The sequence below is a fragment of the Nannochloropsis gaditana genome (genome assembly GCF_000240725.1).
Source record: "Nannochloropsis gaditana CCMP526 unplaced genomic scaffold scaffold655, whole genome shotgun sequence".
Taxonomy (NCBI): domain Eukaryota; class Eustigmatophyceae; order Eustigmatales; family Monodopsidaceae; genus Microchloropsis; species Microchloropsis gaditana.
The window spans coordinates 1-16,936 of NW_005803298.1; the positions used below are offsets into that span (position 1 = coordinate 1).

The 16,936-nt window shown below is 51.4% G+C and overlaps 2 protein-coding genes across 2 annotated transcripts, besides 2 other annotated features; both read right to left on the minus strand.

Annotated features, from left to right (window-relative positions):
* Positions 1-7,010: 7,010 nt before the first annotated feature.
* NGA_0426901 (kinesin-like protein) lies at positions 7,011-7,723 on the minus strand (the record flags this gene model as incomplete). The annotated part of the gene is made up of 3 exons (XM_005854003.1): positions 7,011-7,148; positions 7,285-7,377; positions 7,625-7,723. The coding sequence occupies 3 exons, from the start codon at positions 7,721-7,723 to the stop codon at positions 7,011-7,013; spliced, it is 330 nt and encodes a 109-aa protein (XP_005854065.1).
* A 2,103-nt stretch (positions 7,724-9,826) lies between these two features.
* Positions 9,827-9,890: a sequence feature (Short protein (NGA_0427001, EKU22296.1) was converted to a misc_feature.).
* A 325-nt stretch (positions 9,891-10,215) lies between these two features.
* Positions 10,216-10,232: a sequence feature (Short protein (NGA_0427001, EKU22296.1) was converted to a misc_feature.).
* A 1,796-nt stretch (positions 10,233-12,028) lies between these two features.
* NGA_0426800 (uncharacterized protein) lies at positions 12,029-16,874 on the minus strand (the record flags this gene model as incomplete). Its single annotated transcript, XM_005854002.1, has 11 exons — positions 12,029-12,882; positions 13,209-13,479; positions 13,581-13,678; positions 14,211-14,273; positions 14,364-14,446; positions 14,540-14,666; positions 14,846-14,941; positions 15,168-15,320; positions 15,488-15,678; positions 15,914-16,094; positions 16,731-16,874. 11 exons carry the CDS (start codon positions 16,872-16,874, stop codon positions 12,292-12,294), a joined length of 1,998 nt encoding a protein of 665 aa, XP_005854064.1. The 3' UTR covers positions 12,029-12,291.
* Positions 16,875-16,936: the final 62 nt, after the last annotated feature.

Below are 16,936 nucleotides of genomic sequence, written 5' to 3' on the forward strand. Positions count from 1 at the left end.
TCCTTCCTCTTTGTTTGACCGGGGCGTGGGAAAGGGAAGAGGAGCAGACTGTCAAGGAGGAGGGAGGGAGCGAGGCGGACGAGGAGGAGGAGCAGGAGGAGGAGGAGGAAGGGGGGGAAGAGGGGGAGGAGGGGGAGGAGGACAAGGGTGCGTTGAGGGACCGGAAGAAGGAAGAGGAGGAGGAAATGTGGGAATACGTGTACGAAGATGAGCTGGAAGAAGGGGATGAGTTCGAGTATTTGGATGCGGAGGAGGAAGCCTCAGTGCTCCGTCTGAAGGCGTTGGGTCGGAGCGCGGAGGCCCCCTTCTCCTCCTCTCCCTCCGTCCTTCCCTCGCCCGGTTTGGAGGCTCTGGGGGAGGGAGGCGAGCGTCGAGGGCAAGGAGGTGGAGGAGGAGGGCTTGGAGAAGATCGCTTTGCTGTCCGGGGCCCGGACGGCCTCTTTCGCGTCCCCTCGTCGGGTCGCCGGCTTGTCCCTTTTGGCAATGGCCCGGGGCCGCCAGGGGGAGGGCGGGAAGGAGGGCGGGAGGGAGGGCAAGGAGGAAGAGGGCAGTGGAAAGGCTTGGAGGGGAGCACTCGCATACGACTGACGGGAGAAAGTGGGGTTATACGGTGAGGGGTGAGGGAGGGAGATAGGGAAGGAGGGAGGGAGGGACGGGAGAAGGTCGAGGAGGGAGCCATCGATGTAGTTTCCACCCTTGCCTGGACCGATGAGGGGTTCTTGTGTTCTCTATCTCACTGCTCCCCTCTTTATGACTCCCGTTCATTCTCTCTCCTGTCCCTCCCCTGCTCTTCCCCACGTCCCTCCTCGCCTCCCTCCTGGCTTTGGCAGGAGTACGGACCGGGCCCCTCGGCTAGGAGCATCGTTGCGGCGATCGGTGCGAGCCCGGCTTCTGACGGCATTGACGGCGCGCCTGTACCACGAACACGGGCAGGAGATCGAAGAGGCAGGGAGGGAGGGAGAGGGACAGAGAGTCGGGGCACCCTGAAGTTTGGTACTTTCAAGCTCATGCTTATGGCTTTTTTCTTGCACGAACAGCGGGAGCTTCCCTTAGCCTACTTGATGTATCGCCTGTCAGAGGCGTGTCTACGTGGCGCCGACAATTCAGGAGAAGAAGGACGGGAAATGGGGGAAGAATTCATCCTGGCAGAGGCGCCCTGGTTGTTAAGGTGAGGAGGAGAGAAAGAGGAAGGGACAAGAAGATGAGAATGGAGGACCGGGGGAGCTTGTGGAGGCTCAAGGCTCGAATAGAGCCTCACTTCCACCCTCTTCCGTGTGCATTGACGGACCCTCGCTTCACCTTCCTTCCTCCAAACGCACCTAGCGACGACACTGAAGACGCGTCCCTTCTGGCCCGCTTCCCAGCCCTCCTGGCCGCCTATCGTCGCGTCACGGATTCCTTGTTCTGCCCCTTTGACTCGATTGCCCCCCCCCCGACTGTCTCCTCCCCGTCCCCCAGTGCGTCCTGCCCGCTTCCTTCCCCCCTCGCCTTTTTTTCACTCAGGAGGAATTCATCCTCCTCCCCCACCTCCTTCTCCGCGCCCGCCCCCGGATCTTTCTCTCGCACGGCAGTTCTTTTCCGCCACTTCTTGCAGAGCGAAGCCCCGCGCGCGTATTCGAAGCTAAGGAAAGCTCAACGTGAGCTAGAGGGACAACTACAGGTCATGTCGGCGCATGAGGGCGATAAAGGCGGAGAGGGGCACTTAAACGAGAAAATAAAAGGCAATGGGAAAGCGTCGAGGGAAGCTATGGCCTTAGAGGGCGAGGAAAAAGGAGAGTCATATGCCTCGAGACTATCACTTGGCCCGCAGGGCTGGCGAAAAGGGAGGGAGGCGGGAGATAGGACGGTGGGCGACGAGGGGGTCGAGGAAGAAGGAGAGGAGAGAGAAGACTTGGAGGAGGCGTGGGCCCGAGTGCAGGCGGAGGAGGCAGCCGAACGTCGAGCGGAAAAGAGAAGGGTGGTGGGTCGGTTGCTGGATAAATGGAAAATAGCGTGGATGCTGTGGAGGAGCAAAGGGAGGTACAGGGTGAGGAGGGAAGAGGGGGGCAGGAGGTACATTTAAGGGGGGGATGATAGAAAATGTGTGGTCCGCGGAGAGGGCGTCCTGGAAGAGGTCCAGGAAGAAAAGCAAAGGAAACTGACTGTACACAGCAGCAAAGGAAGCGCCACGGCATGTAACGGAATACATTTAAACCTACTTGCCCATCTCTACATTCCTTCCCAGTATTTATTGGGTAGTACAGCGAAAAAAAAGGAACAAAATATCAGGCGATGAATAAGCTTGTCAACGCTATCGAGATTAAAGTCTTTTTCCATGTCTTTGTGCACATTATATAAAGTTTCAGCGGTACTTTGCGATCATTCCATATCAAAAGTCCTTCACCCGCATCCCGCCTCAATACATGGCTCGGCGTGCCTGCTGGTTGATGCTGGCTGTGCGTTTCAACAAACCCTGCGCTGCGTAGCTCCCCGAATTCTTTTCCCTTTCTGGTGCATAAGAAGCATGCGCCTCTGCCCTCTTTTCTTCCTTCCTACGTCCGCCTAAGGCGACCATGATGGAGGTGACGAAGGAAGAGGAAGTGTTCTGGCGGGAATTTACGGTGTCATGCGTGCTTGCTTGGGTTTGTGAACGACTACCGCCGCGCTTGAATGCGGAATAGAAGGATGCAGAGGAGGGGGAGCGGAAGGATGAGGGAGAAGCATAAGCAGGGACCAGGGCAGTCTTCGTACTGTACGATCCTCTCTCAGCAGAAGCAGTGAAGGCCTTCTCTTCTCGAGGAAGCGAAGGGGGGGAGGACAATGCTACATCTGGGGGCTGCGAAGGGGAATAGCGCGGGTAGGCTGAGGAGGGAGAGGGGGCGCTTCCGGAGAGAGTGTGATGACGACGTGACGTGGAAGAAAGTTGAGGGGAGGAAGAAAATTCGGGTGACGGGCCTTTGGGCAAGGAACCCGTGTGCACGAACAAGGTGGTTAAGGCATTTGGACGTGGTGGAGGGTAGATGGGATACCCGTTGCCCTCGCACGCCAATGTACCTTCCCTGCTGCTCCTTCCCCACTCCCGCCCTTCTCCCACAGGTTGAATGCTGCTTTCTTCAACCCCTTGCCTTGCGGCTACTCCGGCTCTTTCACGCTCGTGCGGAAGGACTTCCGTTGACGGAGTTATCAAGGAGGGATGAAGATTGACCTCTCCTGACCCCTGGCGTTCTGCTTGCGCGCCTTCCTTCAGGGATGTTTGTGAACCTGAGCGCTGCATGTTACTCTGCATCGAAGCAGGATGTGTGGCTGCCAGGTGAGGATTGATTGGATGGCTAGAAGCTTCCGAAGGCACTCGATATCGATCTTCGCTGCTGTTGACGGTCCTGCTGTTGCTGCTGACTGCTGACAGCTGTTCATTATCTCTCCGGGAACCCATTTTGCGCTGGGGCGTGGTGAAGCTGCGGAACGACGAGTCATTCTGGTCCGGATAGCTCTGTCGGGGAGCTTCATGGTCATCTCCTTGCGTCGATTGGTCTGCCAGGAACGCATTTGAACCTGAAAGAGAGCGATGGAGGAGAGCCTCTCGACTGTGCCGCTGTTGATGCGAATGAGGGTTACAAAAATTCTGGCGATCGAGGGAATGCTGGGCATGCGTGAAGAACGCAGGCGCAGGAATCTCAGACATTGCTGGGTATATATACCTCGTTGGCTCTTGTGTGTGACTTGTCCAAAAGGCCGATGGCATGCTTGGATATTCCTGCACGCGTGGAGATCTCCCCTCTCGGTGGTACGGCAATTCTTGGGCAGATACAGGGGTCTCTTCTTCTATCTTGCATTGTTCCTCCCCTTGAGAGCGCGACTGGCGGTGCGACTCGGCATCGTTGTATCCCGTGGGATCGTCGCGCATCTCCGACTGAGCACATGATTCTGGCAAGATGGAAGGCCCCGATTCAACACCACTTCTAGTTTTCCCAAACATGTGTTCATGGGACATGCTATGAACGTCACGATATGTGGTCAGCCCTTGTGTTCGATGGATCATATGAGCAAGGGCTGCCACCCACGCGTCGCGCAAAAGTTCTCTTTGCGAGCCCCGGGGGGCCTCAAACGTCACGTATCGATCGTGGCTGTACAGAGTGAAACAGGCGCTTCCGTCCCTATTCTTTGATGCGCCCCTCTCTGGGCTGCCGGAGTCTCGCCCCACGACGACGCGCTGGCATTCCGCGAAGGGCAGTGACGTAGATACCGGAGTCGGAGAGAGGGCTTCTATCTTATTTCCGTCTCTCCGACCATCTCCCCCTCCTCTCCTCCCTAATTTTCGCCATCGTAAGGACGCCATGTCAGGAGACACCCAAAGAAACCTTTCGTGCCTTTTCCCTCCCCGGCCCAGCTTGAAAAAGATCTGCCCCTGCTGAAGGCGCTCTTTGACTCCCCAATCAATATTAACAGCTTTAGGCTTTCGTCCCTTCTGCTTGCTTTGGATAGGAGCAGCAGTGATGGCCTGTAAGACGGGCATCGCACAAGGTGATTGCACGCGATGCTGACTTGATGACCCCTATGGGCATGGAAGAGAGGTAAAGTGAGTATGATTTAAGGTATGTAGAGGGATCATAATGGAACGTACATGCAGATGTGGTCCTTCTTCCTCCGGGGCATTACAGGATGATTCCTTTATGGGAAAAGAGGGGTCACAATATTGTTGTTGTTGTTGTTGTTGTTGTTGTTGTTGTTGTTGTTGTTGTTGTTGTTGTTGATGATGATGATGATGATGTTGATGTTGTTGACGATGATTATAGTAAGGGTGGCGTAGCATGCCGTCGTTTTCGTGCTCCAAATTAGGAGGTTGGTGACTGGAAAAGTTTACACATGTGGGAAAAGATCAAATTAATGTGGACGTCCATTTCTTTTGCACACATTTTGCCCTCTCGCTTTCACAATCCAAAGCCTCCACAAGTGATTTCCGATACTTTCTTACATGGTGACGCTTGCGCTTTTCTTCCCTTCCGTAGCCCCTTCTTTTATTCCTCCCTCGCGCATAGACTCTCCGCGAAGAAGAAGCAGCTGAGCACAATGAGCAACCAATGGACGACTCAGTGTGTAGATCCATTGATAAGCAGAAGGGACGCAAGAAGCACCCGAAGAGGAAGGTAGGAAAGCAACGGGAGAAGAAGCGGCCTATGAGGAGTAAGGCGGAAGAAGGGGAACGTGAAAAGTGCATATCGTTACAAATGAAAGCCAAATCTTTGTTCGAGGAAATAAAAGTTATAGAAAAGTACCTGAATAAAATCCTGGACAACAGCGTGACACAGATTTTTTTCCTGCTCGCTCAAGGCCCGCCAGGAATTTCTTGCCTCCTCTTTTTCTGAAGACCACAGCATAGGATAAAGGAAATGAAAAGCCGAGGAATGAAATATTATGAATTTAACAGCAATAGCGTGATTAACATACCAGCTATAGCATGAGCCTTTTTTAAAGCCTCTTCGTGGCTGGCTACTTTTCGTCGTAGACTTGCAACCTGTTGGGTTAGGTTTTTGGGGTGCTCCGTGAAACGAGAGATGACGGCGTCCCTCACGAGCCATATGGGGTGTTGGAAAATTCAATGCAAACAGGCTTACAGCTGGCGGGAAAAGAATGTAATCACTTCCAATGCAGTAGGGGATGAGATGAGACACCGATGAATGAAACCTCATCGACGAGTGTAAAATAATATTGTACCTCAGCTTGGAGGGAGGCGCTTAGATGGTAAGGGTCAATCTCTTCGTTCACGAGCACGTCCATGGACAGTTGAGCACAGCGTTGCGCAAAGCGACAAGTTGAAAGGGACTCTTCGAGATGATCCATTTCCTGGGGGGGGGGAGGGGAGATGGAATTTATACGTGGAGACGGGAAGGACATGCAAGGTAGATATCATGAGAAACAGACAACGAAACACACAGATATATATCAGGCGAGTGTCCGGCGGGTAAATTACCGAGTTCAGGGTAACGACGAAAACCGTTCGACAGTTACCACCGAGCGAATCGCGCAGGATTGACGTCATGACGCTGTTTCGGTAAGGAATATGGTAAGACGATTGGCCTCCCGTAGAAGAGGAGGACGACGATCCACGCCCGAGCCTAGGGGCACTTAGCCGGTTTGTAATTTCTTCGTCTTCATCTTTCTGCCGTCGGGCTGTACCGTAGATAAGCATGAAAAAAGTATGAGATACGTAGGGGGGGAAAAAAGAGCAACGCTTAGGAGAGGAGAAAAAGGGTGAAGTCCAACCTTTCTCTTGCAAAGCGACAATTACTTGTTCAAGGTAGTGCAGGGAAAGATTGATATATTTGCCTTCCATGCGGGTGTTGTTGCTCGCGAAACTTCCGTTTGCGATGCTGTTACTGGTATGACCTGCATTCGTCTTGAACAGACGCTCCGAACCTGTCAATTAGATGAACGTAGATAGGAAGGGCAAGAAGTTAGCGCGAAATCAGCCAAGACTGAAGAAGAGAGAAGAAAGCATGGGAAGGAGAACACAGAAAATATACAGAGACAAAATGCAGCAAGAGACGCAAGAAGTGAAAGACAATTGCGAGAACTCTAGATAGGAGAAAAAAGGAAAATTCGATACAATACGATAGGGGAAAAACGACGCCTGCCTGCAAGATCGACGAGGTTCAGCTTCCCAAACGTGGATTTCGACGGATGACCGGTCACTCCTGGAAATATATTGTGAGCCATGAAGATTTGAACAAGGTTAGAATTGAGCGAAAATAGAGAAAATACTTTCGAAGACATAACCCATGGCTTTTTTACTTCCGCCTTCCCTCCCTTTCCTTCCTTTCTCCTCCCGCCGTGCCTGGTAATAAGGGGTCAGACTGCACGCGGATGGTGAAGATGCAATGCGAGCGAGTGCTTGCCTCATTCCTAGGCCCTCGTTGAGTTTGAATAAGTCATGATCAGGACGTTTCCCGTGTTATAATTATAATTATAATGAGATAGATGTCGCCTTTGATACCGTTTTTCGTCCCTTCTGCACTCTCTCTTGCCCCTACGACTTACATTGGTGTCTCGCTTGTTATTCTGTTCCAGTTCCCCATGAAAAGAAGGTTGAGAGCATCCTCTTCAGATGCAGCTTCGTAAAGCTTTAGGTGCCGGAGGTGCATTTCTCCGTCTTCGTCGTCCATCATCAGTACCTTGCAATGCCAAGAGGAGAGGGAAAAGAAGGGGGGGTATGGAAGGATTGTTGAGCACTCGAATCCATTTAGGAACGAATGCAGGAAAGAAACGGGGCGTAGGGGATGTAAGCGAATGATGCAGGCGTGGAGATACCTTTGTCCAGTCCTCCAAAGGCTTATTGCGGGTGCCGACGTCCAAAAGATCATAGACGCTCTCCTTGTAGATCTCCATGTAGGAGATGAGGACCTTGCGGGCACAAAGAGGGAGGGTGAAACGTATCAGTGTGAATTGAGCTACCAGCAGGTCGCGCTCTCAGTTGTCCTTGTGCAAAAGAAAGGGTATGGGAGAGCCAGGAATCAAGGAGGAGCAAAGTCACGGGACGGTCGATCTTATCAACTGTGTGTACGATATCCATTGCCAAAGCCATTCTTAGGTTCCACAGGCGGAGATTTTCACGTTCTAGATCCACGGCGGATGAAAAGCAAACCAGTACCTTGAATTTTCGGTCTGGAGTCCCTCCAATGGACTCGTACACGTCACTTATGGCGCGCGGGATGAGACCGCGCTCCTGAAAGGAGTCACCTCCCGTCATGGTGAAGGTCTTGCCGGAGCCCGTCTGTCCGTCTGAATCAGACAAGTGTGGAATGATCGGGTTGCACATAAGGAGCGAGAAAATCTCCCATGACAATAATAATATCAGAGGGATCGTATGGCTTGAGATTTGTAAGACCTAGAAGAGCAAGAAGACAACTAAGAGGCTGGTGGTCATGCGCCTACATGAGACAAGGCACTGCTTTGAACCGTTGTCAATGAAGAATTATCGGGGAAACAATAAACCTAAGAATGCAGCACTAAGCAGAGAAGAAAGATAAAATGAGGGAGGAAAAAGATAGGGAGGGCTGATCGAAGAACAAAAAAGGGAAGGAAAAGAAAGGAGGAACAAAACGAGTGCTCTATGAGGAGGCTACTTACAGGCAAAAATTGTTCCGTTGTAGCCTTGAAGAACGGAGTCTACCACCCCTTTAGCTGCTCGGTCGTATATTTCCGCTTGGGCGACCGCTGGGGGAAAAACCTGAATTGAAAGGGGGTTTGAAGGTAGGATGCCAAAAGACAAGATACGAAGGAGTGGTACCAAGATGCAGACCAACCCCTCTTCAACGTGTAAAATTTTGTGCAGTATAAGACCCTTGTTAGAATATATTCGATGGTCGCTTACCTCTGTGAAATCGAAATCTATCTCTTGTCGGCGAGTATTCCATAATAATGCACCTGCGCTGCTTTCGGCACATCCTATACGCAGGCTTCTGTACGGAGGATCGCTACCAAGCGCTAGAGGGAGGAAAGCATAAGAAAAGTATGACGACAAAGAAATGTGTACACCGTGATTCGCTATTCTATCTCGGACCAGCCCCCTCCAGTAATGAATATACGTACGGCCCTGTCCCTGTCGTAGCTCGTATGGGATCGACCGTAGACACTTAGCCGGGGGGGAAGATGGCGTTAAGTGGGGCTTGACACTATTGTAGGGGATGACATATTGGTGTGTGTGTGTAAAGGCTCTGACCTTGATAGATCTATTGACAAGTACATACCGACAAAACGTTTCTACACGCCAGGTCATTCTTTTGCCCGGCTGCTTTTGCTCTGCATGATTCTCGTGCTCCGTCTCGCTGTCTTTCAGCCGTTCTCTTCTGCTTTCTTTCTGCTCATCCTTGAGGGCATTTTGATGTGTAGACAGTTTGGACTTGAAAGCCTGCGAGGAGGTCTCGCCTACCGACAGAGATGAGCGTGCTGCGCGACAGCTCACGCCTTGTGGTGATTTTGCGGGGCTAGATGGATAGTCGATAATGTTTCTAACAGAAGAAGGACGCCGATGTCGAGGAGGTCTTGGTGACGGCATTTTAAAAATGAACGACCTGTAAATTATATTGTTACACCAAATTGAAGGCAGAGGATAAAAAAATAAAAGGGTGAATACAGGAAGTCACGTCCCATGGTTCAAAGAGACGACCCGCGCATGGGCCGAAGTACAGGGCTGTGACGGTAGTCATCCAACAAAGACCTTACCATGGTAATGAGGCAAAGTTGAGTACATATGTTAATATGAAGCCTCTTTCATGTAATTGAGTAAGTCATATCCATCGGTTTGCTCGTCTATAGCTCGACAATAATGAGGCCAAGAGGCGCGAATGACGATCAACGACATCAGGCCCATGGCCCATACCTACTACAAGATCCCAAGCGTGATATGAGCCGAACCACCAACATGCCAGTTCCATAATGTCAATATGTTATCGACCGCGACCATTTCTGATCGTGAGTTGATAAGATGCTGGAGATATTTCGCAGGATGATAATAATGGGAGCTATCACCCGTATTAATTTTACTCGTCCCGCTTTTGCCTATCGTCATCACGTAGCCTTATCGACTCTTCTTTCTTGTCATCTCATTCTCTATGCAGGCGGCTTCTATCTATAGCCATATGACACATGGTAGCGATATCTCGTAGAAACCGATGGCATCCTCGGCATGGGGGGTTTATTCGAAAATTACCGCATGTAAGTAGGGTGGTTCTGGGGTGGTAAGAATATTTTCTTTTTGCTAACCCGCCTTGCACCTGTCTGATCTGGGACCTCCCAATGTAAAGAATCTTTTGACTTTGGGAAAGTGCATCGTCTGTATTTCGGCTCTTTTATGGCTGCTTGGTCGTCCGCTGGGTCGGAATTCACCCCAAGAGCTGGCTCGGGAGCTAGAAGAGGTAAAGAAAAGACGGCAGGCAAGCACGTTGGACCCCAAATTGAAGACAGGACTCATGAAGTGGTGACATAAACGGAGAAAATCGCTGAACGTGATGGTCTGTTACGATTAAAACAGGAAGCAGGACATTAAAATGCTTCTGTGCCGATGCCAGCTTATGCTTTTCCCTGTTTCTTCCCCTCTCTTCAGAAGGACACTCCTGCACTCCAACACCCGCCCCAGACCAGAATCATCACAGAGAAGGAGCTTTGGGAAGAAGCATCAAAAGCTTATCATCGCGGATTACAAGCTGGTAGAGAAGAATCCAGAAACAAAAACCATACCAGGGAAAGTACGGCAAATAGCCAAGTTGACGGCGTTGACAAAAGCTTATCGTCGGTGGATGCGGTCCCCCGAAAGACAGCCGATCCGAATAGCTCCTCTTCTGACCCGTCGCATTCTCCTTGCTCGTCCGTCCCTCTACGAGAGCCTTGTCCGTCTTATCCTGCCATTCCCTCTTCCAAGCCTCATCTTGGCCGACGCCGTCCTGGTGAATGCGTGGGCCCCCGGGGGAGCGTCTGGGATGAACGAGGTTTCAATTATTTTCCCAACCGGGATATGTTTTTTCCTTACGAAGAGGAAGACTCCAGCTTCCGGAGTCTCGTCATCTTCACAGCGGGAAGAAGCGCGATGGAAAATATCGACAACCTGGTGCGGTCGTGGGGTTTTGAGCATTTTGACTACGTCTTGATGCATTATGACGATTCCTCCTCGGAGTGGAACAGGTATGGCTCTCTTTCCGCCATCCCTTTCCCCCTCTTGTCTCCCTCATACCAGGCAAAAGATATGGACTACAACGAAACGGCGACGAATCACTCATACGCGTCTGACCTCCTTCCTTTTCCTCTAGGTTCGACTGGTATAAGCACGCAGTAGCCATCACGGGGCAGCAGCAGGCAAAGTTTTGGTTCTATAAGCGCTTTGCCACGCCGTGGTTGGTTAGGGGCTACAGGTGAGAGATGAGCCAGCTTGAAAGAAAATTAAGAAGGAAGCAACCATTCTCAAGCGTTTCTGGTCGTCTCTCCCCTCGCAGATACGTGCACTTTGTCGACTCGGATGCCGGCTCCCCACCCTCCCGCCCTTTCAATCTGACCCAATACGAGAACTTCCTCTCCGACCACGGCCTTCTCATAGCTCAACCTGCCATAATTAAGGTACTTGGGGTCGAGGAAGAGCAACGTGGAAAGGAGGGACTCGGAAAGGCACCGATCCATGTATTGGTCCTTTTCTATTCTATGTGGAGCGTGGATACGAGGAGGGACCTTGAACATGAAAGGGGATAGAGAAGAAGCCGCCCTGCTCAGTATTCCCGATTTTCGCTTCTCGTATTCCTTTTCACTCGACAGGCTGGGCGCTCCAGCGACCACGATGTCTGCCGAGAGCACAACGACACGCTCTATCGTGTCACCAGCGTGGTGGAAAATGGGCCGCTCTACTCGGTCTCGCAGGAGGTAGGAAGGGAAGAAGAAGGGAAAAAAACCATTCGACGCAAACAATGCCTGTAACCATCAGCGAGCGAGTTCACTCTTGCATTTTTATCTTCTTATCCTTATCGCTACCCTTCCCCCTAACTTCTCTAATTTCTTTGGACCAGGCCTACGCCTGCTACTGGGAGATGATAGATGCAGATGCTGTGAGTGGTTGGGGGCCAGACGCTTGCTGGTGCCAGTACCTACATGAAGTTTGTGGATATCCTGTTGAAAGCGTCTGCAGCGTCATCGACGTGTTCCCGATTGAGCATTTGAACGGGAAAACTGCGAGCGAATCGTCGTATCGGGGCAAGAAATACTATGAGTATGGCTTCAAAGAATGGGAACGGTACGGGAAGCGGATGGACAAGCTTCTTCGAAGCCCTTTTCAAAGGAGTGCAGCCCAGTTCCGCACGTTTAGATCTTTGCCTTTGCCCGCAGAGAGGTGGGTAGACGGGGTGTCAAAGCCCGTTATCGACGTAAGAGAAAGAAGGAAGATGCAAGAGGAGGCGAGGCGGGCGAAAGATGCGCGCTTGTTGGCGCAAACTCGGAAGCAAGCAATAAGAAGATCTTAGAGGAATGAGGTGATAGTACCCTAAAAACCAAAAAATAATATTCGTAAACGTGCCAGTAAAGTTGACGACACCAAACTTTATTTTCCCCTCCTATGTCCTGATTTCATGTGTACAATTTACAAAAACACTTTCGGGGTATTTCTACAATGTACACGATGATCTTCCTGTGACCTTGTATTGAGACAAACGCACAAAGCCTGCGTCTTAAGTGACGTTTATATCACCACCTTCACAACCAAGACCGGCGCCCGAGGATTACACTTTATTAGTTCACCTTTACAATCCAATGGTAGTTGCATTACCTTCACAACATAACAGTTTACTCCATCACCTTCACAACCAAGACCGGCACCTGAGGATGGGCAACAAAAGACAAAGTCACTTCTGCGTGCTTTCTTGGCCTCTCGATTTCCTTCCCTTCCACTCCTGCTCCTCTTATTTCCTCTTTCTTCAGTCCGTTCCTGGAATCTTCTTTTCCAATTCTGTTACCACCTTTCTCCCCTCCTTCTCTCAAAGAGGCTTCCGCCTGCACCAATGCCACGCTGTTGGATATGGCTGCACGTGCCAGATTTTTCAAATTGACCTTCCCTTCCTCGTCTTGTAAATGACTCTTGATGCGCACGCCATGCTCTACCAGGGTCTTAACTGCCTTAAAGCACTCCTTCGCGTTCGTTAGAGACGCGCCCTCTTCGTCCCCCTCTTCCCTGCGTTTGTCATGCACTGCCTGGAAATCGTCGTAGGTCATCAGTGCCGGGTAGCGCAGTGGAGCAAAGGCTTTGAAACGATGATGGAACCGGATTGCCGCCCGGGCGCGCGGTATCTCTATTGGCCAGGACCCCCGTGCCCGCCCAAGGCCCGTCAGAGCCAAGTGGCCACCACGAGCCAGCAGACGGTGTATAGAGAGAGCGATCTGCGAGGAACAAACAAAATTTGAAAAGGACAAGGCGTCATATCGGTGTAGTTGCCAAAGGAACCACACCGGAGGGTAAATGTGGGAGTACCGAAGAATATTTACAGAAAGCTGATTAGAAAGCACGGCACAGACGTGTGTGCGTCCAAGCATAGTGGAATTGAAAAAGTTGTGACTTGGTGCGCACACTTTTGAACGAAAGATCGATATCAGTCCGTGGAAAGCGGAGAAATAGAGAAGAATCCAGGGGAAGGGAGGTCCGATCCTATGGGGTCAATGAGGGGACATGTAAGGGGCACTCGTTTACGCGACTGAAAGGATCATACCTGCGTCTCCGCCAAAGCGTCATCGTCTGGCCTGATCGTTGGCCCTCCCTCCACCGCTTCCTCCTCCCCCTTATTCTCCCCCGTCCCCTTAGCTCCCTTGTTCTTCTGCTTCTTCTTTCCGCCACCCCCGCGCCCTTTGCCGGTCCCGGTTCCCGACTTAGATTCTTTTTTTCCTTGCTTCTCCTTGTCGCTGGAAGCAGCAGCAGTCGCCTGCCGCCGGAGCTTTTCCAATTCTATTCTCTGATTTTCTAAGCTCGTCAAAATCTGGAGGCTGGAAAAGAAAAAATGAGTAAAGAGGATGAAGAGGCAAATTATAGAAGATGAGCAGCATTTAACTAGCTTCTGCCCATAAATTCCGGTCCTTGCGCGTACCCTTTTCCTCCTGTCCCCATACCAACCCCCCTCCCACCCCTCCCACCCCTTCCCCATTTTGCATCGTCGTCCCTCCTCCTAGGACCCCTCACCGGACGCTCAATAAACAGTCCAAGTACCACAAAATCTCTTCCGCCTCCGTGGCCGCGTACAGATCCAGCTCGAAGCCCAGCTGAATGTACGATTGCATGTGCCTGTACATTCATGTAGATATGTATATAGAAATGTATGTATATGCTTTAGCATATCATCTATATATATACACACATACGTGCGTATATGTGTGAAAGATCGAATATAAGAAAGAAAGCCAATGTCACAGACGCACCTGAGAGCTTCCTCCATGATCCACTGCAAGAGGAACGGGGTCGTGTTTTCCGAGAGCTAGGCAATGAGGAGAAGGGGGGAAATGGTCAATGCTCTATATTTTTTCAATTCCTTATAAATTTCCCATTTCTTTCCTGTATAAACTCGTCCACACGCCCTTCCTATCCCACCTTCTCGTCCCACACCCCTCCACCTCCCTCCCCTCTGCGGAATTCTCACTCAACCCTTTACACTCCTACCGCGATCACCCTCCGAGACCCGCAATTCTCTGCTTCCTGCATCCCTTGCGTCCTGTCTCCTTACCTGGTGCGCGGCGCGGAAGTCGGCGTCCGAGATTTCTGCCTGCTCCTCCAAGACACCCAAATCCTAGAGTTATGGGAAAATCGACAATTTATCATACACAGCCTGATATTTCGCCCTCTGAATCCCCTCTGAGCTCCCTATGCCGACCAGTACCTGAAAAAGCACCTCCAGACGCGTCCGTTGACGAGCTTTATTGTGACAAAGATTGCGTAATGCCTCCGCGAGAGTCTTGGCGGCTGAAAAGAAAAGAAAATGGAAGGAAATCAGAGCACCGCTCAACACAGAGAGGGTTAGGGTAGGGAGGGGTAAAGAGAAATGAGAAGGTGTACCTGTGAGGAGAAACGCTTGGCTCTGGGGAGAGCAGACGACGCTGACAGGAAGACCGACACCTTGCATATGCTCGGCCAGGGCGAGGGAGAAAGGAAAGCGACCGAGGAGAAGATCCTCATCTTCTTTCTGTATTTTTGAAGAGAAAGAGGAAGAGCAATTAAGAGAGGGATTTGATAGGAAGGGGGATTGCCTTGAAGATAATCTTAAGGCATACTGTCAGAATCTTGGTTCAGAAACGTCTTTTGTTACCTGCCCATCGCATGTTCCTCTTTTAGCCCCCTCCTTCTCAGATCCTCTCTACTTACCACCAAATGCTGATGAAGGAAGGAACGTGCAATAATGCCCGGGGAAGCAGCAGCAAAAGCGTCCAGAAACATACGGAGCCGTTGTAGAGAGAAAGCCTGTACATGAGAAATGGGGAAGAATGAGTTTGCAGAAAGTTGCAGACGAGAGGCGCTGAAACAGTGGAAGCAATGCTCATGATACATGATACACCGGTTCGGCTTAAGCGTCTGCTATAGTTTTGCGTACGAAGAAATCCAAAAAACGATACTAGAGCAAAAGATCATTTTCAAAGGGAGCAAAATTCCACGAAATACATAGAAATGCCCAACAAATGTTTCCCACCCTTTCCGTCCCCGTCGCTTCCTTCTCCACCTCAAAATTGACGTCGAAAGCAAAGGCGGCCAGGGTTTTCCCCAGGTCATCAAGGAGGGTTCGGTAGACCAGGAAAGCCTGAGACAAGGAAGGAATGTGAATGACGCGCCGGGGGGCATTGCCCTGGGGTAGGAAGAGGCGCAGATAGAAGGGAAGAGAGGCAGCATGTGAGTTCCGCACCAAGCAACACGACGCCACACGTCCCTCGCGTGTTCCCCTCCCGCCCCTTTTCTACTCAACGCCCCCCAACCGACCCCCTCCCTTTCCCCCGCCCTCAAATATATGCCTACTTTCAGCGCGCGGGTTATCCCTCGGTCGAACGCGAACGCAACAGATCCGCTCTCGCCACTGGCCTCCACTTTCTCCTCCTCCACGGTTTCCTTCCCCCCCTCTTTTATGGTCCCAAGCGCATCGATCGCTTCCTGGAGGGCGTCTCGCATCACATGGCCTGCCTTTGCTCCTTGGGACGGATGGAAAGAGTCTACAGGAGGGAAAAAGCGAAAAAAGGTATAAAGTCTACATACCACCCGGACTTTATCTTTGGCAGAGCCCCTTTCTTCCTACGAAGACACCTTCCCTGCGTCTCTTCGCCCAACTCTACTTCCCACCTCTCTTGTTTTATCGCGCCACAAATGCTAAGGTAGGATTTCCATCGCTCAGTCACATGCTTGAGTTCCCCTCCTCGTACTCCCTCCCTCTTCCCTCCCTCAACTCACGCAACACGTCAATTAAATTCAACAGGGCGATGCGAAACGTTAGCTGCGCCACAAGAGATGCAAGATCCCTGTCTTCTCCCGGCCCTCCTTTTCTCTCTTCCATTTCCCCCCCTTCCTCATGCCCCGCCACCCCCTTATTCTGGGAGGATCCTCCCTCTTGGAGGCGGAGACCCTCCCGCGCCTGTGCGGTACCATGGGAATAAGTAAGCGCTTTCACACTTCTAACCAGGCCCTTTTCTCTCATTCTCCCTTCTGCCCGTTCTTGATCTCCACATTGCCGTCATAGTCACACCCCCGGATCTCTCCTTCCTGTCGCCTTCGATCCCTCCTCTCCTTGTCACCTACCTCTTTCAACAGAAATATAGCGTCGTCTGTCTCCAAATTCTCGGCTAAATATAAGCCCAAAGAGTTGGGCTGCGCATCCTCCTCTTCATAGATATCTGCGTCCAAGATGACCTTGCCAATGGAAGGGAGGGAGGGGGAGAGCAGGGGAGGGAGGGAGGAGAAAGGTGAGGCTCAAGTCCAAGCACGGAACCCTTCCAAATGAGAGGGAGGGTGGAGGCAACTCAGACGTCAGACAGCTTGCAAGAACAAGCACATTACGATCACTGATAGAGCCCATGCTTTCAGGAGGGTTCGTGGAGCGACGCAGATTTGAATTTAAATACTCAAATCTGAAAACGCTCGCATTCCCGAAACAAATAGGCCCCTCATTGGTTTGGTTTTCATCATCCTGTCTTGAGATTTCCCCCCTTTGCCCTTTCTCCCTCTCTTCCTCCCTCCCTCTCTCCTTCGTTCCTCCTTCGCCCCTACCAACCTTTCGAAAACCGGCCACGGTCTTGAGGGTGCCGAAAACCACCGCCAAAAGGGCGAGGGCCGGGGTACAGGCGGGGTCAGAGGTTATAGCGTCTGGAGCACCAGGGAAACAAAGGGCAGATGCAAGATTAGAGACGCAAGCCATTTTCTTCTAGCTCCATCCTCTCTGTCAAGGTATTCCCGCAGCCACAGTTCACCTCTCCCTCC